General features: G+C 38.9%; 2 protein-coding genes, 1 long non-coding RNA gene and 1 pseudogene across 4 annotated transcripts; all 4 read left to right on the plus strand.

The window, feature by feature from the left end:
- The first annotated feature begins 3,800 nt into the window (after positions 1–3,800).
- LOC110755718 (beta-fructofuranosidase, insoluble isoenzyme CWINV1-like) lies at positions 3,801–7,567 on the plus strand. The gene is made up of 7 exons (XM_021956955.2): positions 3,801–4,021; positions 4,206–4,214; positions 4,323–5,185; positions 5,375–5,533; positions 5,731–5,969; positions 6,041–6,131; positions 7,202–7,567. Exons 1-7 carry the CDS (start codon positions 3,826–3,828, stop codon positions 7,376–7,378), a joined length of 1,734 nt encoding a protein of 577 aa, XP_021812647.1. The 5' UTR covers positions 3,801–3,825; the 3' UTR covers positions 7,379–7,567.
- A 1,648-nt stretch (positions 7,568–9,215) lies between these two features.
- LOC148295399 (uncharacterized) lies at positions 9,216–12,709 on the plus strand. Of its 2 annotated transcripts, none has more exons than XR_015834790.1 (4): positions 9,216–9,501; positions 10,221–10,284; positions 11,215–11,825; positions 12,364–12,709. It is a non-coding gene; the product is annotated as an uncharacterized LOC148295399 (long non-coding RNA). The 2 variants fall into 2 exon arrangements; XR_015834791.1 differs by having other exon boundaries at positions 9,221–9,501; positions 11,215–11,300.
- Positions 12,710–13,931: 1,222 nt separating this feature from the next.
- LOC110755680 (disease resistance protein RPV1-like) lies at positions 13,932–23,842 on the plus strand. The gene is made up of 7 exons (XM_088250129.1): positions 13,932–14,127; positions 14,301–14,430; positions 19,794–20,202; positions 20,483–21,584; positions 21,668–22,102; positions 22,226–23,098; positions 23,207–23,842. The coding sequence occupies exons 2-7, from the start codon at positions 14,346–14,348 to the stop codon at positions 23,840–23,842; spliced, it is 3,540 nt and encodes a 1,179-aa protein (XP_088106255.1). The 5' UTR covers positions 13,932–14,127; positions 14,301–14,345.
- LOC148295400 (uncharacterized) lies at positions 14,569–18,138 on the plus strand (annotated as a pseudogene).
- Positions 23,843–25,328: the final 1,486 nt, after the last annotated feature.

The raw sequence follows: 25,328 nt of genomic DNA on the forward strand, positions 1-25,328 counted from the left end.
GCTGATCTATTTCTTCTTCTTTTTCACATGACTAGGGTTAGGGTTTGGGAATGGTGTAGAAGAAGGTAATGGAGAAGGGACAATAAGGGTAAATTGGGAATAACAAGGGTGAAACAAATAGAAGAGTATTTTTCAAAATTTGGTGTCGGGAAAGAGAAAGTAAGGTGGGCCAAGGAGTAGGAATAGGAGTGTTGGTGTTACTCGAGAACAAAACATAACAAAAGAATCCAACACCCAGCAAAAGTTCTCTTCAACAATTTAATATAGATAAAGAAAAAAAAAACCACATGAAAAGCAAGAGACTAGTTCTAGGTATATATATGACAAAACTTGAAAATATATTATCTTTAGATTGCATTTTATGTACTTATCACGTGCACCACACCAAGCTGTTAATTAATATATCACGTGCACCACATGATAATATCTATGATCCAGAACAGCACCAACTCCACTTGAGTAATCACTGTTTATTCAAAAGTGGTATGAATACACACATATATATACAGCGGCGGACTCATGAATTTTTCAACGGAGGTGCAATTTTTAAAAGCTAAGAGCTCCAAAAAAAAAAAAAAAAAAAAAAAAAAACTAAACATCCTTATCATTTAAACAATACTATTGGCTTTTGCTCAAGAAAAAAAAAAGCATTCAACATACTTTGGATTGGCGCACTCAAGAAGGAAAAAAAACGCAGGATTCTTGTGATGCACACACACTTTGATGAAATTGGGTGACGTTAAATTGGTCTTTTATAAAGAGAATTCCCAATTCTACTTAATTAAGGAATTCCCAAGACCTAATTGAATAAAGAAAACTCCCAATTAAAACCCATTTAAGTAAGGAAAGCCCTTTTGTAAAGCCCACAAAAGCCCACGTTACATACAGCAGCAGTTTCCCCTTTTTTTCTTTTTTTTTTTAAAATTAAAAAACCCTGGTCCAAAACGACGTCGTTTTGGCCAGGTTTAAAAAAAAAAAAAAAAGTAACGTGTTTTAAAATAGCCTGGACCAAAACGACGTCGTTTTGGCCAGGCTTCGTTAAAAAAAAGAAGCGCGCCCAGTGGTTTGCGCATTTCGTCGAACACGTTATGTGCATCGCTGGTCTGAAGCAGAGGTGCAACTCCAGCACCTGTAATGGCGATTTCCAGCGACCGGAGGTGCGAGCGCGCCTCCTTGCGCCTGCACAGATCCGCCACTATATATATATATATATATATATATATATATATTATAGAGGACAACACAACTGTTTAATTAATCAAATTAAGGGGTGATGTATGTGAACTGTTTGTTTGTGTTGTAAGAATCTAAGCTCATCAGCCATATTTCTTCAATTCTAAGATAATTAAGCAGACCCAGAACATCTGATTAGATGTTAACAACAATATTAGTAACATGTGCGATAGGTACTTGTGATTGGAACAAAATACGTGTGATTAGTTTTGTCCCAAAAAAATAATAATTTCGTGTAGCTAGTTAAATTATCGATCCAGAGCTTAATTAGAATAAAAAAGTCACGTCAGTTTGGCATTTATGTGCTGTGAAAATAATTGATGTGGGAGAAATCAGCTGTGAGAAAAAAAAGTTTGGCGTTTGGTAAACTTTTTGTTAAAAGTGATGTTGGTACTGATTACAGCATAATCAGAAAATGATTGCCGCATAATCATTAAATCCAGCGCCTCATCGAAACTGATTCCTAAATAATCAGAAAATGAAAGCACCTCATTAGCTGTTTTCCCTTATAGCTTTCTCTCACAGCAATTTTTAACAATAAGTGATTTTCTCATAGTTTACCAAACGGGCTGGGCTTCCAATTTTTTTTTTTAAAAATCACTTATCACCCCAAATAAGCAATACCAAACGGGCACTTAAAGCTCACATAATCAGTTAGGGAAATTTAAGGGTACTGATTAATATTTTATTGTATTTTGAGGTAAACTCTGACAAGCTTCTCAATTTATTTTATGAAAAATTGAGGATAGTTTTGGATTTGAAGTACAATTTTTGTCAATTCAACTTTCTTTTGACTAGTAATTCAAAAGGAAAAAATAGAAGTTTAGAATTCTTACATTTTCGTATGGTATAACTACGTCATTTGTTTTTTCCTTATGGTAATAATAGTTTATAAAAGTCTACTGGTATTCAATTGTGGACTTTTAAAAAGTCTCTAAAAATTTCGTGATATGTCTAAAATAATACTGACTTTTAAAGAATTGATTAAATGAGTGATTTTTGTAGAGTTTCAAGAGAAAATATTAGTACCAAAAGTCTAGCCAACACACTCAAGACTTCTATTGACTATATGATTTTTCTTTTTGATCAAATAGAAACTTCATTAAATAAACTTCAACGGTATAATTAACATGCTAAAAGCAAAACTAACACGGACAAAAGTCACACTAAAACTACTAGTCCACATCATCACAATTAGCCATAAGCCTAAACAAAGCCCACAAACTCAACATAACCAAAACCCTAAAACAACCCATGAGCCTAAACAAACCCTACCACCACCACCTGAAGAAGCGCCGTCGCGGCCACACTCACCCACCGCATCTGTATAGATCTGGATAAAATATGATTTCCAGCGATCTATATGCGCATAAAAGCGAATAAATAAACGAAAATAACAACTTTGCCAAAGAACAATTGAGTGATTTGTAGGAAACTCCGTCATAGACTAAAACGGGTGATGGGAAACTTCAATCTAACCATGGCTTAGAAGAAACCACCACAAAAGGTTTTTTTTTTAAATTCAAAATGCCCTAGTGGACTTATTCACTAACCTAAAAAGAAAAGACGAGAAGAGAGGAGGGCAGAGATAGAGAGAGGGGCTAGGATTTAGTTCTATTGACTGTATGATTGATAAATATACAAATACATGGCTGTACTCAAGCCACGCAGCTCCGAAGCTACAGTCCTACCTCCCTCCCATGTCACGATTCACGAATACGTAAATACGTTATGTACTTTTCATTGCTTTAATTCATGTTCCTCTCTTGATTGGTGTGGATTTTCAATTCATTTTGATTTATGCTTCTTCTTCTTTGTTTTTTTTCATAAAGGAAATTTCAAAGAAGAGCCGAAAGGGTAGAAGAAAACAATCCAATCAGAAATAGTAAAGAGGGAGGGGGTTGCGCAACACAATTTTGATTTGCCATCTGACGTATGGTTATTGAGAATGACTTAATAACAATAGTCATTCTAGTGCCAATTAATTAATATTGTCTTTTTTTATTTTATAATAAAAAAAGAGTATATAAAACCCTGTAAACTCTATGCAAAAGTTTAGGAAAGTCTATAATAAAGTATATAAAAGTCATTAAAACTCTAAAAGCTACAGGGTTTTGATGAATTAAGTTTTCAGTTTTTTTAAATTATTTTCCTTAAATAAATAAATAAAACTAATTCAGTTAGAATTAGTTAATTAAATATATATGACATGTCACATGCCACATCATTTGAGAATCAAATTCGTGAATTTAATGTCCCTTACATTATTGTTAAATAACAAGTATAACACTCTAAAGAGAGTTTGATTTCTTAGTCGCCTTAGGCAACTATGAATACTAATTACTTGGACATCTTGTGAAACATCATGCTGTAATGACTTTTTGTTCGTTCTAGTTTTTTTGGGACGAGTAATGACTTTTTAAACTTTTTCACATCTAAATATTCAAATCTTAATGTTGACTCCACCAAAAAAAAAAGTAAAAGAAAAAAAGAAAAAAATGAAGATCTAAAGCCTTTCTTGACAAATACAACATGACTTCTCCTATAAATACCCTGCATGGTGTTGCCTTATTTTGTCACTAGAAAGCCACCATGGCCATCTCCTCTCCCTTGCTATACTGCTTTCTTTCTCTTTGGCTAGGCCTTGCTGTTCATCAGCTTGAAGCTTCCCACCAAGTTTACAGAAACCTTCCAACTTATTCCCAGTTAACTTCTTCACATCATCACCTAGTTAATGAACCTTACAGAACTGGTTATCATTTCCAGCCTCCCAAGAATTGGATCAATGGTATATCTTCCCTCATATATGAACTCTTTAATCTTCCTTCTCATTTTTTCATGTCATTTTTTTTATATAAAAAAGTTTCTTTCACTTTTCCTTAGCTCTAACAGCTCCTTTTTTTGGCTTCTTGTGTTTGTCATTGACTTGTTCTAATTGTGGAACGAACAAATGGGCTTGTTTGGTTGCACAGATCCTAATGGTTAGTTTGTTTCTCCTCTTGTTCTGTTTCATTTCATGATGCATTGTTGGCTTGGGTACTGTCTAATTTCAATGGTACTAAGAAAGCCTTGTATTCTTCTTGTTGCAGGACCATTGATTTACAAGGGAATTTATCATTTCTTCTATCAATACAACCCCTTAGATGCAGTTTGGGGAAACATTGTCTGGGCCCATTCCACATCAACTGATCTTGTTAACTGGACCCCACATGATGCTGCTATCTACCCATCACAGCCGTCGGACATCAACGGCTGTTGGTCGGGTTCCGCCACGATCCTCCCTGGGGGCAAACCGGTGATGTTATACACAGGAATAGACCCCCAAAATCGCCAAGTTCAGAATTTGGCCTACCCCAAGAACCTCTCAGACCCATTCCTTAGGGAGTGGACCAAGATCCCACAAAATCCACTAATGGCACCCAGCCAAGCTAACCAAATCAATGCAAGCTCGTTTAGGGACCCAACCACTGCTTGGCTAGGCCCAGATAAGAAATGGAGAGTGATCATTGGAGGCAAAACGAACCAAACAGGAGAAGCTATCCTATATAGGAGCAAAGATTTCCTTAATTGGGTTAAGGCCAAACAACCACTTCACTCAGCAGAGAAAACTGGAATGTGGGAATGCCCTGATTTCTTCCCAGTTTCAATTCATAGCCAAAATGGTCTTGACACATCAAAAATTGGTCCTAATGTTAAGCATGTGTTCAAGGTGAGCTTGGACAACACTAGGCGTGAGTACTACACAATTGGGACATATAACATCGACAAGGATATCTATATCCCGGATAAGGGCTCAGTAGAGAGTGACTCAGGCTTGAGATATGATTATGGCAAATTTTATGCTTCAAAAACTTTCTTTGACAGTTCTAAGAACCGTAGAATATTGTGGGGTTGGATTAATGAATCTTCAACTGTGGAGGATGATATCAAGAAGGGATGGTCTGGACTTCAGGTACAGAATTAAATAAATAGCTTTATATGCATGCATGGTAATGTTATTTTTCCAGACAAATATTTATGCGAATCTAGATTGTATAGTTTTAAAATGATCAATGATTCAGATTCACAGTTTGGCAAGCGTAAGTCCTCCTAACTACCCAAGTAGGTCATCACTCAATACTATTTGAATGAACTTCTGCAGGCAATTCCAAGGACCCTTTGGCTTGATAAGTCTGGGAAACAATTGGTACAATGGCCAGTAGTAGAGATTGAAAAGCTACGTGAAAAAGAGGTAAAGTTGCCAAGCAGTGTACTCAAGGGAGGATCAGTGCATGAAGTACTTGGTGTCACAGCAGCACAGGTGTGGGAACTTTTTTATTTATTAAAAAAATTTCAATTCGGTAATGGCATTTTGCCACGTGTATATAAAAGCACACCAACCCCACTAAATCACTCTGTTCTTGGTACTATATTTTACTCATTTTCCTAACCCATTAGACTGAAATTACTTTTTCTAATTCGGTATCCTTAAATTTTGTTTTGTCATTTGTTTCACAGGCAGATGTAGAGATTACGTTTGGAATAAGTGATCTTAAGAAAGCAGAAGTGCTGGACCCAAGTTGGACAAACCCACAGCTTTTGTGTAGCCAAAAGGGTGCCTCAGTTAAAGGTGGTTTAGGACCATTCGGGTTACTGGTATTGGCTTCAAAGGGCTTGAAAGAATATACATCAGTTTTCTATAGAATATTCAAAGATCACAACAAACATGTGGTGCTCCTGTGCAGTGACCAAAGCAGGTATCTCTCTCTCTCTCTCTCTCTCAACCGAACTTCAAACTCTTAACTCTGTGTATTTGTTTGTTTGGTAGGTCTTCCTTAAATAAAGATAATGATAAGACCACTTATGGGGCTTTTGTAAACGTGGATCCTCTTCATGAGAAGCTCTCCCTAAGAAGCTTGGTAAGTTGCTGCAAACCAATTAAATATATATCAACTCTTTATTGAAAAGTCAGTCTGCCTATGTATGTGATCATAACCTCCATGCACTGCGTTGGTGGGAAATTTCTTTTCAGTTTAAGAATCTCTTGGCGACCAGAAATCGCCATCAAACATTTGTGAATCTATGTTTTCCTTCAAAAAAGTACAAAGCATCTTATAACATTTTGACAGACACTGCTGCCTTTTCTGGTAAAAGGGTTCATCATACTTGCACTTGACAGTCACTTTCCATGATTACATATGCATGTTTCAGAAGATTCCTTGTGCATACTACCATCCAAGTGCTATGGCCACTTAATGAGATAAAAAATTCAGAACTCCTTTCCTTTTAATCTTTTATATTTCTAATAGAGAAATGCTACAGTAAATCGTGCTGAGCATCTTCGGCTAGAAATCACAGATGTGTGAGCACTCCTTTGTTTTTTTTTTTTTTTTTGGAGAGAAACGATTTCAATTGAAGAGAAAAAACAAGTTTCAAAAGTCCTCGATTAACACATCCTGAATGAGTCCAGGAGCATCCCAAACCCAAGAGGAAGTATTAGCCAGGGAGACTGCAAAACCAGCAAGCCCATGGGCCACTTTGTTGGCTTCTCTAGGAACAAAACAAATAGAAACAAAAAGACAACTCCTTAATCGAGAATCGAGAATCATCAATCAGCATACCCACAAGGGAGTGATCATCCCTGGGGACCAAAACAGCCTGAATAACCGACAAAGCATCAGCTTCCACCACAAACAGACCACTACCAAGATGTTTAGTACTCCTCTTTCTGATTAGAGTTTAGCCTACATGCAAGGTGCACACATTCTTTTTTCGGCCCCAAACTCCACACTTTTTTTATATGAATGACTCATGATGGTTGCACATTTTACACTTAGCATTCCATATGCACCACTAGTCCAACTTTATGCCATGGTTCCTTTTCTTCCTTATGCACGCGTATACTTTTTCCCTTCATCTTTTTTCTTTTGCCTATTTCATGATAATAAATTTGTGTCCTAACGCGTTTGAAATTTTGCATCTGATGCAGATAGATCACTCTATAGTGGAGAGCTTTGGTGGAGAAGGCAAGGCGTGCATAACAGCTAGAGTTTATCCCACATTGGCCATTAATGGCGATGCCCACTTGTATGCTTTCAATTATGGAACTGAAGATGTCAAAATCACCGGAAGTGCATGTAGCTTGAAAACAGCAAAAATCAATTGAAATATGAGTAGTGGAGAGTGCTCTTGGAAAGAGGATAAAAAATATGAGAGCTTAATAATAAATTTTGTGCGTGTATGAACCGAAAATAAAAAAACTTGTGCGTGTCAGTTTTTTCTTTGGCATCATGGATTCCGATTGCGTCTCTGTATGTAGAAGTTTTAAATATTAAAAATATTTGCTTCTGCATAATTATTTAAGCTACTTCTCAATCGAGATTGCTGCAAATATTCCACTGCCACTAACTTTGAAACAGCACTGTCAGATTTTTCACTGCAAAAGAATATAAAAAAACCCTCCTTATAGGTAAGGAGTCATTCCTCATGCCTCAAAAACTCCACAACGAGGATGCAGAGGCTGCCGTTAACTTTGTATTCATGGGTTAAATTTAGGCTATTTATGATAAAAATTATCTTTCACGCATATATGAATTAAATGAGGCTTATTTTGGATGTGAGAGATGTGATTGGTAATATATATAGTCGTGATATAAGAAATGTGGTTATCAATATGACGTGATTGTAAAAATATATGTTGCATTTGCTATATTTAACAAACAAACAATGAGACGAAATGTGTAGCAATATGCTTGGGGTTTCTAATGACATTAGACATTAATTACTGCCCTTATCTTTCCTCATCATCCTCCGGTCCTTATCATCTCCCTCTTCTTCCTCATTGTCAGAGCAACAATGATTCACAAGATTTGGAAAATGTTAATTAACAACGCTTACCAGAAAGGTAGTAGAAGAAGCAAAGCTAACTGTTGGAGTTGACAAGTAGTCAGGTCATTAACTCGTTAGTGATATACCTCAAACAAGCGCTAAACATTATTGGCGGAACAATAGGAAATATGAATTTAAATTATAATAATTCTCAACAAAATTGTAATCATTAAATATACAACAAATTTACATGGAATTAATGTAAATCAATAAACACAAATGTGTAGAAATAGTTACAACTTTAGCATTGAGGCTTGCAAGAATCGATTTCGCCCATGTCCTTGTGCTCACAGTTCTATAGGCATCTATCTCCCAGAATTCAACAATTGATAATTCTAAATTGAAGCACTTCAATTTAAGACTCTCACAAACCAATTATATGTTTGTATTCTCAAGAAAAAATTAGGAAGAATTTAACAATAGAGTACTGGAGATACTCTTTGTTTTTCACGGGTAAGAACTCTCTTCATTCTATATCTCAAGTAGGTGAGGGTGTTTGGTTTATAATATAAAACTCATTACAACTCTTGTTTAAACATAAATAGTTTTTCATTTAAAAAGTTACAGACACAACTTGAATCCCACCGTTTAATTATTAATAACTGCACTTTAAAGGATAACCAAGTGCAAAACAAATACTAAGACACACGACACTTATTTTTCATTCACTAAAGAAATTAAATATTATAAAATAATATAAAATTTCCAACAATCCCCCACATGAATGAAAAATTGAGAAGAAATTGAGAGTATTGGCGGAAAAGAGATGCATCTGAAGAGGTATCTTTTAGACTTGAACCTATCATAGCGAATACCTATCAGATTTACTTGGTGACACTGTAACATCCCGACCCAAAAATAAGACTATTCACTAATTAATTTAATTTAAAAATAGAATTTCCAATTTTGCCCTTGAAGTGGGGGCAAAAAGGTCAATTTTTATCCGGAGAGAGTTTGGGGCAGCAAATGGTGTTTTTAGGAAGGTGGTACTGAGCCGAGTCCATAGACACGCGGTAGGCTCGATTCGGACTTGAAACGAAGAAGTTACGATTGAAAAATCTTTGAGGACCTAATTGAAATTATTTTAAAAATTAAGTTGGATTAAAATCAGATTTTTCAGATTTCTTCTCTCATTTCTCTCTCTCTCTCCCGCGACTCCCCCTTCCCCTTCGACAAAACCTCCAGCCGTCACCTTCCTTTCGCCACAGCCGCCGCCACGTCGGACCACCGGCCACGAGACCGGACACGATCGAACCGCCACCTCCTCCTCTCTCTTCCCCGGCCAGAACAGCTCCTGGAACGGTCGGAAATCGCCGGAAAACGCAGAAAACTCGCCTGAAATTTCAGGAAATTTCCAAGTCTTCGTTCTCCTTCAATTCTCCTCCGATTCCGACGAGTGAGGTATGATTTCTCGACTATTTTTCGAGCTCTAGCTGCCTGTTGGATAGGTTTCCCGAAATTTTGAGAGGTTACAGATCAAATTTCGAAGTTAGGGTTCAGCCGGATTTCAATTTGAAATTCCGGCCACTTCCGTCGAGAATTTGGGGTAGGCCCAAGAACAAAAGAGGCTCCAAATTAGGGGTATTACCTAGGTTAGGAGTTTGGAGCCAAGATTCTAAGTTTTTCCGGTCACCTGAATAGTGATCAAGCCACCACGCGCGGTAGCGCGTGGGGCGGCGCGTGGGCAGTCCGGCAGAGGTCACATTGTATCCTAAAATGATCTTTGTGTTGTCACGAGCACGTAGGAGTTTACGGATCTCAATTTGGATATCGTTTGGGCCTCGAACGAATTTGACATATTCTGTGATTTTCGGGTTTGGTGTGTTTGGACCGTTGGATCAAACCCAATTTCACGTATGTTGTCCCTGGCATTCCTAGGATCGTATAGGAATTCGCAGATCGTGAATCGGAACCCCGGATGTTCCGATTCATTAACTTAAAGTTTTGACCGTCCGGTTGACCGAGTGTCTTCCGAGACTTTTACAGTGCTTGGAACCTTTAATTTGATCTTAGAGACGTCTCATTCCTCGTACTTAAGAGAAACCCGGGATATTAGGATTTTCTTTTAAGTGTTATTTTGAAGAATTGGATTTTAATATCGTGTTCGTATTCTGAAATAGGTAATCCGACACCTCCTTCACAGCAGGCAGGACCCTCTCAGGGTCACGCAGCTTGGGATTACTTGTGAGTGGACTTTGTTTTCAATAAATTGCATGATTTTTATAATGAAAGTTCTATGCATAAGGATTTAAAGGTTTATGGAAGTTTACCTAATACTTAAAGTTGAACGAATATTTTGTTAAAGTATTTGGGTTTTGGATATATTCAAGTATCTTGAATTTTATGTATATGCTATTTTGGGAAAGTATTATATTTGTTGAGTATTTGTGGGGGGTACTTGAGAAATGGTTTTGAGGCATGGAGTGATGCGAGAGTAGAAAGTCAGTTTGGAGTGCTTTATGCACTATCCTGTGTACCTCCCCTGGATTGGAAATTGATTTTGTAAATGTGAAATATTTGGAAATGTTAGTAGCCGGGGCATCCTTGACGGGATGTTGACCGTAGACCCTTGATTGGGTAGTCTGCGCGCGTAGGACGGTTCCAGGCGTACGGGTCTTGATTCTTCGTCCGTACGTGCTGGGTTAGAGTATCAGTCCCCCAGTTGGACGACTCATCCCTAGCCACATGGACGTTTGAGGGCCGGATAAGTGTGAGCTAGTCAAACAATCCCCGGTTGGATTGTTTCCCCGGTACAATTAGGTGTGTCATATACCTATATTATATCTCTATTATATATATGTATATATATAGCTTTACATTTGTTCTTGTTTTTGAGCGAGGATACTTCCCCGCTCGTCGTGCCAGTGGGCACGTGTTTCGAGAGTTTGATTTGAGATTTGTAAGGAAAGGTTTGGATGGGTTGATTTGTAAGTTTCACTGGATTTCGGATTTAGCTCGGGTTTGAGCAAACTATTTATATATGTATATGGTGGATTTAATGCATCGTTTTCATGCATGGTTTTCTTACGGTGGGGTTATATTACTTTGGTTTAATTGAACTAAATTTTGTTTTGTCCACTCACAAATTTCTGTTTTGCGCCCCACGGCCATTAGTTGATTGGAACGAGCAGCAGAGCTGTGTCGTGTGCCCTGAACCGTGAACTGCAGTGCTCCGAGCTTTCGTAGAGCTTCTGTACCTTGTAAATTCGTAAAACTTCATTTTTGTTGGCTGGTTGAATTCTGTTAGACATGCTCTGTTATTGCCCTGTTAGGATTTGGTATTTTGAGGCCGGAGGCCATAGTTTGTAACACTATGCTTTGTGTAATGCATGCTGGCTGTTGGGTTGTTTTTATCTGTGTTTTTGGCAGGTTTGAAATTTGGGATTTGTCCTGTTTACAGGGGAGATTCAGCCAAAATTTTGGTAGAAAGTCTCGGTTTTTAGTAAGTGAGCCCGGCATCTGCGGGATGCCGGATTTAAAGACGGGATCCGTCCCGGTTTTCGAGGAAATTCGGGGCGGGTCCTGTCAGACACAGTGGATACAATGCGGTTGTTTTCATTTTGGTCCATGCACTGCGTTGGTGGGAAATTTCTTTTCAGTTTAAGAATCTCTCTTGGCCACCAGAAATCGCCATCAAACATTTGAGAATCTATGTTTTCCTTCGAAAAAGTACAAAGCATCTTATAACATAGTTAAAATTTTGACAGACACTGCTGCCTTTTCTGGTAAGGGTTCATCATATGTGCACTTGACAGTCACTTTCCATGATTACATATGCTTGTTTCAGAAGATTCCTTGTGCATACTACCATCCAAGTGCTATGCTATGGCCACCTAATGAGATAAAAAATTCAGAACACAAAAGGACTAAGTTCCTTTCTTTTTAATCTTTTATATTTCTAATAGAGAAATGCTACAGTCAATCGTGCCTGCATGGACACGTGACTAATTCATGACCATTGATGCATATAGACTCAATATTGTAAGATTCACAAGCATCTTCTGCTAGAAATCACAGATGTGTGAGCAATCCTCTTTCTGATTAGACTTTAGCATATATGCAAGGTGTACACATTCTGATTAGACTCATGATGGTTGCACATTTTACACTTAGCATTCCATGCACCACTAGACCAACTTTATGCCATGGCTCCTTCTCTTCCTTATGCATGCGTATACTTTTTCCCTTTATCTTTTTTCTTTTGCCTATTTCATGATAATAATTTTTTGTCCTAACGCGTTTGAAATTTTGCATCTGATGCAGATAGATCACTCTATAGTGGAGAGCTTTGGTGGAGAAGGCAAGGCGTGCATAACAGCTAGAGTTTATCCCACTTGTATGATTTCAATTATGGAAAACTGAAGATGTCAAAAGTGAAGAGTGCTCTTGGAAGGAGGAGAAGGAAAGCATCTTCGGATAATTAATATGAGAGAGAGCTTAATAATAAAATTTGTGCGTGTATGAATCGAAAATAAAAAACTTGTGCGTGTCAGTCTTTTCTTTGGCATCATGGATTCCGATTGTGTCTTGGTATGTAGAAGTTTATGTTAAAAATATTTGCTTCTGCTTAAAGCTACTTGTCAATCAAGATTGCTGCAAGTATTCCACAGCCACTAGCTTTGAAACAACAATGTCAGATTGTTTACCGCATAAGAACTACAGTACATAGCAAATACCCAAAAAATTAAAAACAAGTTTGGTTCCTTATAGGTAAGGAGTGATTCTTCTGTACACACTAATCACTATTTGACGCGTGTGCATATATTGGTCTTGTTGTCCCTTTGGGGATCCCATTTTTTATTTATTTTTTGCATGGGCTGAACTTTCATATATAGGCCAATGAGGAGTGACCATTTACTAGTAAGGAGCCAAGTGGTGTTCATATAGCACCTGCGAACTAAAAACTTTCGACTTTTGTACATATATAAGGACATAGGTTCTTTGTGAATTCTTAATCTTTTTCTTGGGCCTAATATGGTGACCAATCAGATTTTCTATTGTTCTTATGTGCCCGAATAAAAGCACACTAACTTTCATTGCTCAATATTCCTCAAAGGCACCGTAAGGCCATTGGTTTTAGTGTGGCTATTATTCTCCCCTGCTACAAATTTCAAGGGGTCTGATATGTTAGACAAGTGCTAAAAGCCAGATTATATGATACTAGATATGAGAAAGGGATGCATGCATGGTTGAGATATGAGAAATTTTATGCCTCAAAGACTCTACAATGATCCGAGGATGCATTGGGTCGGGATGTTACAATATGGAGGAAGCTTCGTCTTCAATACATCTCTCGCATCTCAGTGTGAAAATCGAGATCACAAATGTTCAGTGGCTGATGGGGCAATAGACGTAGACTTTGTTACTTGATCACTTTGGTCACTAACTTTGTGACTTTGTCATGCGTTCCTGTTTTTCTTATCTTTATTATGTTCTCTTTTATAGAGCAAGATTTTTTTTCTCAAATACAAACACAAGCTGAACAGGATTAAAAAGTGACCGAAATACCCTTACTCTCGGGGGCAAAATTTCATATTTTATGAAATTAATTAAAGGGAGTTTCACTAAAATACCCAAAATGGGAGCTGAAATTATAAAAATACCCAACACCCAAAACACTTTATAAACATACCCAAAACTCATCATTACACACACTCAAAACCCATTTATAAACATACCCAAAACCCATCATTACACACATACCCAAAACCCATTTTGGGTATGTTTCTATGTTTAAATAGTGCTTGGGTATTTTTATAAATACATGTCTAGGATTGAGTATTTTTATAAATATCTATTAATTAAATTCATGAATAATAATATTTTTGGGTCGGGATGTTACAATATGGAGGAAGCTTCGTCTTCAATACATCTCTCGCATCTCAGTGTGAAAATCGAGATCACAAATGTTCAGTGGCTGGTGGTGCAATAGACATAGACTTTGTTACCTTGTCACTTTGGTCACTAACTTTGTGACTCTGTCATGCGTTCCTTTTTTTCTTATCTTTATTCGGTTCTCTTTTATCAGTCCTGATCTCTTGGACTACAGGGGTCCAAGAAATTTGTGGTCTTCAACGGTTCACTTACTATTGCATTCCTTTTAAGAAACTTTTTTGAACCATTAGATTAATATCCAACGGTGGGTGACCATAATCTCTTGGACTCCTGTGGTCCAAGAGATCGGGACTGCTCTTTTATAGAGCAAGATTTTTTCTCTCAAACACAAACACAAGCTGAACATACAAATGGCTGCCACCAGCACGCAGCAGGATCCTTCTCCGTCCTCTCACCGGTGCACTTATGATGCATTCTTGAGCTTCAGGGGCACATGTTAAAGTATCAACCCCAGCTCAACCCATTTTGAGGAGCAATCTCTACAAGGTTCTAGAAGTATAAACAACAAGGAAATAAAGCCTAGAGAAGATAGTCAATACTTGAGCTAGATAAGTAGAGAAAAATCTGGAAAAGTGAAGGAAGTTCCACCGACCTAGTAACTAGTATTGTAATAGATTAATGTAGTTGATTCTAGAAAGTTACATAGGCTATGTCGGCTAGGAATGGAGAATAGTCTAGAAAGTAAAAGAATTATGTAGCAAAGGCAATGGAATGGAGAGCTATGTCGGCTAGAACAACTATAAATAGGCATAAAGCCATGCATTGTATAGAATCAAGAAGTGAAGTGTGTGTTAGAAGAGTGAGCTATAGAGCTAAGGAGTCATTGTGAGAAGTGTGAGTGAAGTGAGAAAGAGTGTTTGTAAGAGTTAGTCTTTCCTTTGAGAGTTGTTTGTTGTAATATTTTGTGAGTCTAATACAAGTAAATTGTTTACTTGTTTTGTCTCCAACAAGTCTATCTTAGAGTTGTGTACTCTAAAATTTGCTCAACAATTGGTATCAGAGCGGGACGGTCAGTGACTGATTCTGCGGGAGCTTCTTTGAGTCGTGAAGAGTTTGTCTCTACAAGTTTGCATATTTAGTTCAAGCTTGTTCGGTACTGCCGGAATTCTGCCGAAACGATGGGTGATCTTCACGTAGTTGGAGGAATCACGAAGCTCAACAACAAAAATTACAACACGTGGGCGACATGCATGGAGTCTTATCTGCAAGGTCAAGATCTTTGGGATGTCGTCGGGGGCAACGATGTTGCACAACCACGAGAAGACAATAGCGACGCTTTGCGTAAGTGGAAGATCAAAGCAGGTAAAGCCATGTTTGCCCTGAAGACAACAATTGAAGAAGAAATGTTGGAGCACATAAGGAAAGCCAAAACACCAAAGGAAGCATGGGACACCTTTGCAACACTCTTTTCAAAAAGGAATGACACAAGACTACAACTTCTTGAGAACGAGCTGCTATCCGTTGCACAACGTGACATGACGATTGCTCAGTACTTCCACAAGGTAAAGTCCACATGCCGTGAAATTTCTGATTTAGATCCTAATGCTGCTATTGTGGAGTCTAGGATAAAAAGGATAATTATCCATGGTCTGAGACCCGAATACCGAGGCTTCGTTGCTGCTGTACAAGGGTGGCCTACTCAACCATCACTTGTTGAGTTTGAAAATTTGCTTGCCGATCAAGAAGCTATGGCTAAGCAAATGGGAGGGGTCTCGTTAAAAGGAGAGGAGGAAGCGCTCTACTCCAACAAAAGTAAAGGCAACTTCAAGCAACACTTTGGTAATGGATCAAAAAGAGATGGTGACAAGGAGAAAAGTCATCAAGGAGAAGGAAGTTCTCGGCTAGGGGGAGCTTCAAAGTTTCACGGCAACCGTGGTCAATCCAAGAATACTAAAAGATTCGAAGGTAAATGCTACAACTGCGGAAAGAAGGGCCACATGGCGAAAGATTGTTGGTCCAACAAAAGGCCCGCTGAGAGTAATACTGCTACTTCCAACTCAAAGGAGAAAAGTGAGGATGATTGGGACGCGGAAGCATCTCTTGCTATAGAGGAAGAGGAGATAGCTCTCACTGTGACGTCACCTGAAAGGATTGACTACAAGAATGATTGGATTATCGACTCAGGCTGCTCAAATCACATGACAGGTGATAAGGAGAAGCTGCAGAACCTGACTGAGTACAAAGGCAATCGTGTGGTGGTGACTGCCAACAACTCAAGGTTACCGATAACCCACATCGGTAAGACAGTAGTAGCACCACGATACAATTCTAATGAAGTGCCGCTTCAAGATGTCTACCATGTTCCAGGCATGAAGAAGAATCTGCTTTCAGTAGCACAACTGACATCATCAGGCCACTATGTCCTATTCAGTCCAAGAGATGTGAAGGTGTATCGAGACCTCAAGATCTCAGGGATGCCGACAATGGAGGGACGACGACTAGAGTCAGTCTACGTAATGTCAGCAGAGTCTGCATATGTAGACAAGACAAGAAAGAACGAGACAGCAAATTTATGGCACATGAGATTGGGCCACGTTAGCTATCACAAGCTAAGCGTGATGATGAAGAAGTCAATGCTCAAGGGTCTGCCTCAGCTTGATGTGAGAACAGATACGGTCTGTGCAGGATGTCAATATGGTAAAGCGCATCAACTACCATATAAGGAATCCAAGTTCAAAGCAAAAGCACCGCTAGAGTTAATCCATTCTGATGTGTTCGGTCCTGTTAAGCAACCATCGATTAGCGGGATGCGATACATGGTGACGTTCATTGATGACTTCTCCAGGTATGTGTGGGTTTTCTTTATGAAAGAAAAATCCGACACATTTTCAAAGTTTAAAGAGTTTAGAGAGATAGTTGAAGGAGAAGTGGGAAAGAAGATTATTTGTCTACGCACAGATAATGGAGGAGAATATACCTCGAATGAATTCTGCCAGTATCTACGAGAGACTCGCATACGTCATCAGTTCACATGTGCCAACACGCCACAACAGAATGGAGTAGCAGAGAGAAAGAACCGGCATCTTGCAGAGATATGTCGAAGCATGCTGCATGCCAAGAATGTGCCTGGAAGGTTTTGGGCTGAAGCCATGAGAACTGCAGCCCATGTGATCAACAAACTTCCTCAACCAAGGTTAGAATTTATTTCACCATTTGAGAAACTGTGGGATATGAAACCTACAGTCAGTTACTTTCGAGTATTCGGTTGTGTGTGCTACGTATTTGTTCCAAGTCATCTACGTAGCAAGTTTGACAAGAAGGCAATCAGATGTATCTTTGTGGGATACGACAGCCAGAGAAAAGGGTGGAAGTGTTGTGACCCTACAAATGGAAGGTGCTACACATCACGAGATGTGGTGTTCGATGAAGCATCATCTTGGTGGTCCCCAGAAAAGGAGGTGTTACCAGACTCGAGAGAAATTGAAGATAAGCTGCAACAAAAGTTGGGGGAGCAAATTGTTCCAATCCGACCGAGTCCAAATGAGCATGAAGATTCGCTTGACGGTGACGATGACGAGCAAGAGGTTACTCAGAATCCTTGGCAAACTGGTGTACATCAACAAGCACTAGAAGAAGTTAGACCCAGTGAAGTAGAAATACCGACTCCACAGTCACAACCCAGAAGGTCAACAAGAGTACGGAAGCAAAATCCCAAATACGCCAACGCAGCCATAGCAGAAGACATAGTTGAACCTGAAACATTTGAAGAAGCATCACAGAGTTCCGAATGGGTTAAAGCTATGGGAGAAGAAATCACTGCGCTAGAGCAAAATCAGACTTGGGATCTGGTGCCAAAGCCAAGAGATGTGAAACCCATATCCTGCAAATGGGTGTATAAGATAAAGCGTCGTCCTGATGGGTCGGTCGAGAGGTATAAGGCTCGGTTGGTGGCTCGAGGTTTCTCTCAGCAATACGGACTAGATTATGATGAAACGTTTAGTCCAGTGGCAAAGCTTGTAACCGTACGAGTCCTACTTGCACTTGCGGCCAACAAAGATTGGAACTTGTACCAGATGGATGTGAAGAATGCGTTTTTGCATGGGGAGTTAGATCGGGAAATCTACATGACTCAACCAATGGGATTTGAGAATGAAGTCCATCCCGAGTATGTGTGCAAGCTGAAAAAGGCACTTTACGGATTGAAGCAAGCACCAAGAGCATGGTACGGTAAGATTGCAGAATTTCTCTCTCGAAGTGGTTATTCAGTGACCCATGCAGATCCTAGTTTATTTGTCAAAGCTAATGGAGGAAAATTAGCTATTGTGCTGGTATACGTGGATGATCTAATCATCACTGGTGATGACGAAGAAGAAATTCACCAAACAAAGGAAAATTTGTCAGTTCGCTTTCAGATGAAAGAACTGGGACAACTCAAGCACTTTCTTGGGCTAGAGGTCGATTGCACACAAGAAGGGATATTTCTGTGTCAACAGAAATATGCAAAAGATTTGTTGCAAAAGTTTGGGATGCTTGAATGCAAGCCAATCTCAACGCCAATGGAGCCCAATGTCAAGCTGTGCGCATATGAAGGCAAAGACTTGGAAGACACAACGATGTATCGACAATTGGTGGGTAGTCTAATCTACTTGACATTGACTCGGCCTGACATTTCGTATGCAGTTGGTGTGATGAGTCGATACATGCAAAATCCAAAGAAGTCTCATTTGGACGCAGTACGACGAATACTGAGGTATGTGAAAAGTACAATTGACTATGGTCTGTTGTACAAGAAAGGTGAAGATTGCAAGCTAGTTGGTTATTGTGATGCTGACTATGCGGGAGATCATGACACTCGTCGATCAACTACCGGGTACGTGTTTAAGCTTGGTTCAGGAACAATTTCTTGGTGCAGTAAGAGACAGCCGACGGTATCTTTGTCAACCACGGAAGCAGAGTACAGAGCAGCAGCAATGGCAGCTCAAGAGATCACGTGGCTAACACAGCTAATGAATGATCTACATCAATTGGTAGATTATTCAGTGCCGTTATACTGTGATAATCAATCAGCAGTTCGTTTGGCGGAAAATCCAGTCTTTCATGCAAGAACCAAACATGTGGAGATACACTACCATTTTATTAGAGAGAAGGTTCTGCAAGAAGAGATTGAGATGAGACATATCAATACAGATGATCAAATTGCGGACTTGTTCACAAAAGGTCTGAGTACCAGCAAGTTGGAAAGATTTCGTCATCAGCTCAATGTGATGCGAAGGATGTGAGCTGGTGTTGAGGGGGAGTGTTAAAGTATCAACCCCAGCTCAACCCATTTTGAGGAGCAATCTCTACAAGGTTCTAGAAGTATAAACAACAAGGAAATAAAGCCTAGAGAAGATAGTCAATACTTGAGCTAGATAAGTAGAGAAAAATCTGGAAAAGTGAAGGAAGTTCCACCGACCTAGTAACTAGTATTGTAATAGATTAATGTAGTTGATTCTAGAAAGTTACATAGGCTATGTCGGCTAGGAATGGAGAATAGTCTAGAAAGTAAAAGAATTATGTAGCAAAGGCAATGGAATGGAGAGCTATGTCGGCTAGAACAACTATAAATAGGCATAAAGCCATGCATTGTATAGAATCAAGAAGTGAAGTGTGTGTTAGAAGAGTGAGCTATAGAGCTAAGGAGTCATTGTGAGAAGTGTGAGTGAAGTGAGAAAGAGTGTTTGTAAGAGTTAGTCTTTCCTTTGAGAGTTGTTTGTTGTAATATTTTGTGAGTCTAATACAAGTAAATTGTTTACTTGTTTTGTCTCCAACAAGTCTATCTTAGAGTTGTGTACTCTAAAATTTGCTCAACAGCACAGACACACGCAAGGGATTTACTGATCACCTCTACAGGGCTTTGGAGGTGGCAGGGATCCACACTTTTAGAGATGATGATGAAATCGAGAGAGGAGCAAATATTTCAGCAGAGCTTCAAAAAGCAATACAAGAGTCTCGAGTATCCATCATTGTCTTCTCCAAGGACTACGCTTCCTCGAGATGGTGCCTGGATGAACTAGTGACGATCATGGACCGTAGAGAAACTAATGAGCACATGGTTATGCCAATTTTCTATGACGTGGATCCATCCCATGTCAGGAACCAGACAGGAATTTTTGAAGCATTTGCCAGACACCAACAGCGCTTCAACAAGGAGATGGACAAGGTGGAGAAGTGGAGAAAAGCTCTCAGAGATGTTGCAGATTTGGGAGGGATGGTCTTTGGAGATCGGTACTTTTTCATTCCCAAAATGGTGGTTTTCACTCTATCTTTTGGATGCTTTTTAAAGTAGATTATAGTGAAGCTTTTTCTTTAATCTCATGGAGTTGTTAGACGGCAGCACTTCTGTTTTGAAAGTTCATTTGCTTAATATCATTCATTTCAACCTATGATATAAATATCAATTCTCTTCTATAAAATAAAAATAAAAATAATAAAGAAATAAGTTTCTTTTTTGTTGAAAAGAAATAACTTATTGTGCCTTGTGTATTTTGATATCAATAATTTATAGGTATGAGTCGCAGTTTATCCAAGATATAGTTGAAATTATTGGAAATAAACTGGATCACACATGGAATAGGAGATTAATAGTCGATCCCTATGTAGTTGGAATAGATAATTGTGTGGAAGGCCTAAACATGTGGTTAGAAGATGGATCAAGTGATGTTGGAGTAGCTGTAGTCTATGGAATGGGTGGAATTGGCAAGACCACCATTGCCAAGACTGCTTATAACCAGAATTTCTATAAATTTCAAGGTGGCAGCTTTCTTGCAGATATTAGAGCAACTTCAAAACTTCCCAATGGTTTGGTTCACTTGCAAAGGAACCTTCTTTCAGATCTCCAAAAGGGGAAAGCAAAGAAAATATACAGCTTGGATGAAGGAATAACAAAGATCAAACGGGCGATACGTTGCAAAAGAGTTCTTATTGCTCTTGATGATGTGGACAACTTGGAACAATTCAATGCAATTCTTGGAATGCGAGAATGGCTTCATCCAGGAAGTAAAATAATCATAACAACTAGACATGAACATTTGTTAAAGGCTTATGAGAATTGTGCAATGTTTAAGGTGGAAGGGTTGCTTGAGAATGAATCACTTGAGCTTTTCAGTTGGCATGCCTTTAGACAACCCCATCCTGGCGAAGGTTACATGGATCTTTCAAGACCTGTACTGCAACACTGTGGAGGGGTTCCATTAGCTCTTAAAGTTCTAGGATCTTCTCTCTTTGGAAAAGCTGCAGATGTATGGAAAAATGCATTACAGAACTTGGATGTGATTACTGAAGGAAAAATTGAAAAGATTCTCAGAGTAAGCTTTGATTCTCTGCAAGATCATGACAAACGTCTGTTCCTCCATATAGCCTGTTTCTTCATAGGAAGACAAAAGGATTTTTCAACTACAGTCCTTGATGAATGTGGGTTTGCCACAAACATTGGAATTCAAAATCTGGTTGACAGATGTCTGCTAATAATTCATGGAAACAAGTTAACCATGCACCAATTACTTCAAGACATGGGAAGGGGAATTATTTGCGAAGAATCGCCTGAGGATCCTGGAAAACGTACTAGAGTGTGGAATAAAGATGCCTCTAATGTTTTGAGAAAATTAACTGTAAGAAATATCTTCTTTTACGTCTATGTATTCGTAATTGTGTTGTGCATAGTTACTCACCCAATGTTCTTATTTGTTACCAGGGTACAGAAACTATTAAGGGCCTCATGCTCAACATTCCTATGTTAATAAAAGATGAGTCTTCTAAGATAACATCCGGTGGAAGTAACAGAAAAAGATTCCATGTTGAAGATTATGATGGAAACTGTTCAAGCAGCCGACGTCGGCTTGGTTTCTTCTCCTGGCAGTCAATTAGTTTTTCTTCAACAAACTCATTTCCTGTATCAAATGAGACAGGTTTCAAAACCGAGGGATTTAGAAGGATGCACAATCTTGAACTCCTGCTGCTTGATAATGTAAAAATCAGTGGAGGCTATGAAGATTTCCCAAAAAATTTAATATGGTTGTCTTGGCGAGGATTCGCTTTAAAGTCTATACCAACCATTTTTTACTTGGAAAATCTAATTGCTCTTGACTTGCGGAACAGCAGCCTCCAACATGTTTGGAAGGGAACTAGGGTATGCTACTAATCTCTCTCTAGCTCTCTCTCTCTCTCTCTCACACACACACACTCACACACAGAGACAAATTTAAAGATGATTATATATTTATAGAAACTAATTACTTCTTTTTTAAAACAGTTTCTTCCAAGACTGAAAATCTTAAATCTCAGTCATTCACATGGCCTTGTGACAACCCCTGACTTGTCAGGATCCCCTAACCTCGAGAAATTAATTCTTAAAGATTGCATAAATTTGAAAGAGGTGGATGAATCCATTGGAGATTTGGAGAAACTTGTTTTCTTGAATCTAAAAGATTGCAAAAATCTCATGAAGCTTCCAATAAGAATTAGTATGCTGCGATCTCTCCAGATACTTATTCTCTCTGGTTGCTCAAATCTTGTGCTGCCTGCCAGTATGATCGTTAAAAATCAGTCAGACTCTACACCTAGTGACATGAAGAAACTCAGTATGTGGCAATCAATGCGATCATGGGTATTGCCAAGAAAAAATCTCCAACTTACCAGTGCAAGTTTGCCACAATTTTTAAAACGCTTAGATATGGCGTACTGCAGTCTGTCAGAAATTCCCAATGATCTTCCTAGTAGCCTATCCTCATTGGAGTATTTGGATCTAAATGGAAACCCATTTTTGAGCCTACCAGTAAACTTGAATGGTCTTAGTAAGCTCCAGAGACTTTCGTTGGATATGTGCCCAAACCTCGAAATGATTCCCGAGCTCCCACCAAGTGTAGAGAATTTGATCGCAACTAGATGTAATTCATTGAAAAGAGTACTACTAAACTTACCAGACATGTTACCAACAATTAGATGCGCGGTTATGGCATGCGAGAATGTAGTTGAAATTCAAAACGTGCTCAAAACAAGACCGTTGAGAAGCGTCGACATAGAAATGATCAAAGATATCGGTCTGTTCAATTTGGAATCCATAGGAAGCACTGAAGTTGAAATGTACAACTACTTGACATGTACAGAAAGGAAGGGTCCTCTCCAGGTTATCTCTCTCTCTTTCTCATGTATTGTATAGTTTTTTATGATGATTATTTTCTGTGGCCTGTAATATTTGAACATATATAAATCTCTCCATGCATGCATGAAACAGGGACTGGATGAATGTGGTATATTTAGCATATTCCTTCCTGGGAGCGAGGTTCCAGATTGGTTCCGCTACAAGTCGAGCATGGGTAACTCTGAGCTGTCTATAACTATACCTCCACATCTTAATTTGAAGATCCGAGGCCTAAATGCATGTGTTGTGTATGCACGAGGAAATAAGGTTCGTGATAAATTTTTCACGTGTGTTCCCATTCTTCACATCAGTAATGAGACCAAGGGTCTTAAGTGGACCTATGTGCCAGTCACAATAGGGTTTCCAAAAGAGAAGGAACATATGTTATGGCTTAGTCATTGGCGATTCGCAATCGATGAATTGGAGGGTGGGGAAGAAATACGTGTTTCGGTTAGAGTAGATGAAGATGCTATGTTGATAAAGGAATTTGGAATCCAGCTTGTGTACGAGCAGAATAATAATGAGGGTACTGTAACTGAAGATATAACCACAATGTTCCAGCATGAAACAACTACACCTTCGAACCAGAATCACGTCGTTGCTGGAGATGTGTCAGCATCAGCATCAAGGTTTCATAAAAATAAGAATAATAAGGTGGGTGAATACTTTATTTGTAATCATAATGGATGGTATGCTGGATGTTTTTGTAAACGTGAGTTATTTAAATAAGTATGTAAATATATTGTGAATACTTGGAGTCCTTTATTAGGAAGGATTTATTGCTGTGTCCTTTATTGATTAATGTTTCCTTGTAGAACAAGGATTGTATATGTATATATTTCAAGGAAGTAATACAATGAAATTACCCTGTAAAATTCTATTTGGCATCAGAGCGTAGGTTGCCGTAACCCTAGAATATTTTCCGCTGCTATTTACGGCCGACTGTTTCGTTTCTGCAATTCCCTTGTAGAACGTCAGGCTGTGTGGGTCTGTGTGTGATAGTGCCGTGTGTGATTTGGCTGTGTTGTGTGGATTGCTACATCAGGAGCTGTGCACTGTAAGATAGGATGACCTCTTTGGAAGATAGTGCAGTTTTGAAATTGGAGGGTAGCTCTCGTACACCAACCAATAATCCAGTATTGAATCCTGTCGTTATTCAGAATGATGCGTTTGCTGTACCAAACACAGTGAAACTGAATGGATCAAATTATCCTCTTTGGTCCAAAGTTTTGGAGATGCACATCGCTGGACGTGGTAGGAAGGGCTTTGTGACGGGGAGTACCAAGGAACCTGCTGAGGATAGTGCTGGGTATGAGACTTGGGAGACAGGGAATGCAATCGTAAAAGGGTGGTTGATCAATTCCATGGAACCTGCTATCATGGGATTTTTTATTCACCTACGTACTGCTAAAGAAGTTTGGGAAGAGGTGGCTCGGACCTATTATGATGGTTCGGATATTTCTCAAATTTATGAATTAAAGGTTAAATCTTTCAGACTCCGTCAAGAGGGCCGACCGGTTGGTGTGTATTACGCTGATCTCAAGTCTGTTTGGCAGGAGTTAGATCAAAGGAGACCAATCAAGATGGAGTGTGCAGTGGATCTCAAGACCCTTCGAGATGACCCTAAATTGATCGTGTGTATGCCTTTTTGGCGGGTTTGGATGATATCTTTGATAAAGTACGTAGTGATATTCTACGTACTCAACCATTACCATCTGTTGAGGAAGTGTTTTCTGTTGTTCGACGTGAAGCACAAAGACATACCACCATGATGGGTGGGAGTGTTCGGTTCATTTTTACACATGATTTTTCATGTTATTCACCTATTATTTTGAGTTAGTTCTTGACATTTTATAGCTTTTTACTTCCTTTTTGTGTTTTCTTAGATTTTACCTTGGTTAGAATGAAAATAAGCTAAAAATGCATTATTGGTTATAATTTCTGTTTTTGTTCATTTTCGTAGGTCAACTTCTTGGCCTGGGATCAACATGCTCTGGTGCTCGGATGAGGTGAAGAACTTCATGAAACTTGTTCCAATGGATATTGACTACAACATATCCAAATTTGAGCTCCATTGGACAAATATTGCATATCCAACCAATCCAGCATGTTACCACAGCTCTGGAAATCCGAAATTGGCCAGCTTTTACCTCCTTTGTGTCATCTTGATTCTTCTTGTTACCATAACACTTGGTAACAAGAAATTACCTTAGTA

The sequence above is a fragment of the Prunus avium genome, chromosome 3 (genome assembly GCF_965620075.1).
Source record: "Prunus avium chromosome 3, drPruAviu1.hap1.1, whole genome shotgun sequence".
In the NCBI taxonomy this organism is placed as follows: domain Eukaryota; kingdom Viridiplantae; phylum Streptophyta; class Magnoliopsida; order Rosales; family Rosaceae; genus Prunus; species Prunus avium.

Excerpts from the sequence above, each read along its gene's own strand:
- LOC110755718 (XM_021956955.2), top strand. The coding sequence starts at position 3,826 with ATGGCCATCTCCTCTCCCTTGCTATACTGCTTTCTTTCTCTTTGGCTA. Across the intron at positions 5,186-5,374 it reads AGGGATGGTCTGGACTTCAG|GCAATTCCAAGGACCCTTTG; the intron begins GTACAGAATTAA and ends GAACTTCTGCAG. Across the intron at positions 5,534-5,730 it reads TTGGTGTCACAGCAGCACAG|GCAGATGTAGAGATTACGTT; the intron begins GTGTGGGAACTT and ends TTTGTTTCACAG.
- LOC110755680 (XM_088250129.1), top strand. The coding sequence starts at position 14,346 with ATGGCTGCCACCAGCACGCAGCAGGATCCTTCTCCGTCCTCTCACCGG. Across the intron at positions 20,203-20,482 it reads GGGATGGTCTTTGGAGATCG|GTATGAGTCGCAGTTTATCC; the intron begins GTACTTTTTCAT and ends AATAATTTATAG. Across the intron at positions 23,099-23,206 it reads AAAGGAAGGGTCCTCTCCAG|GGACTGGATGAATGTGGTAT; the intron begins GTTATCTCTCTC and ends TGCATGAAACAG.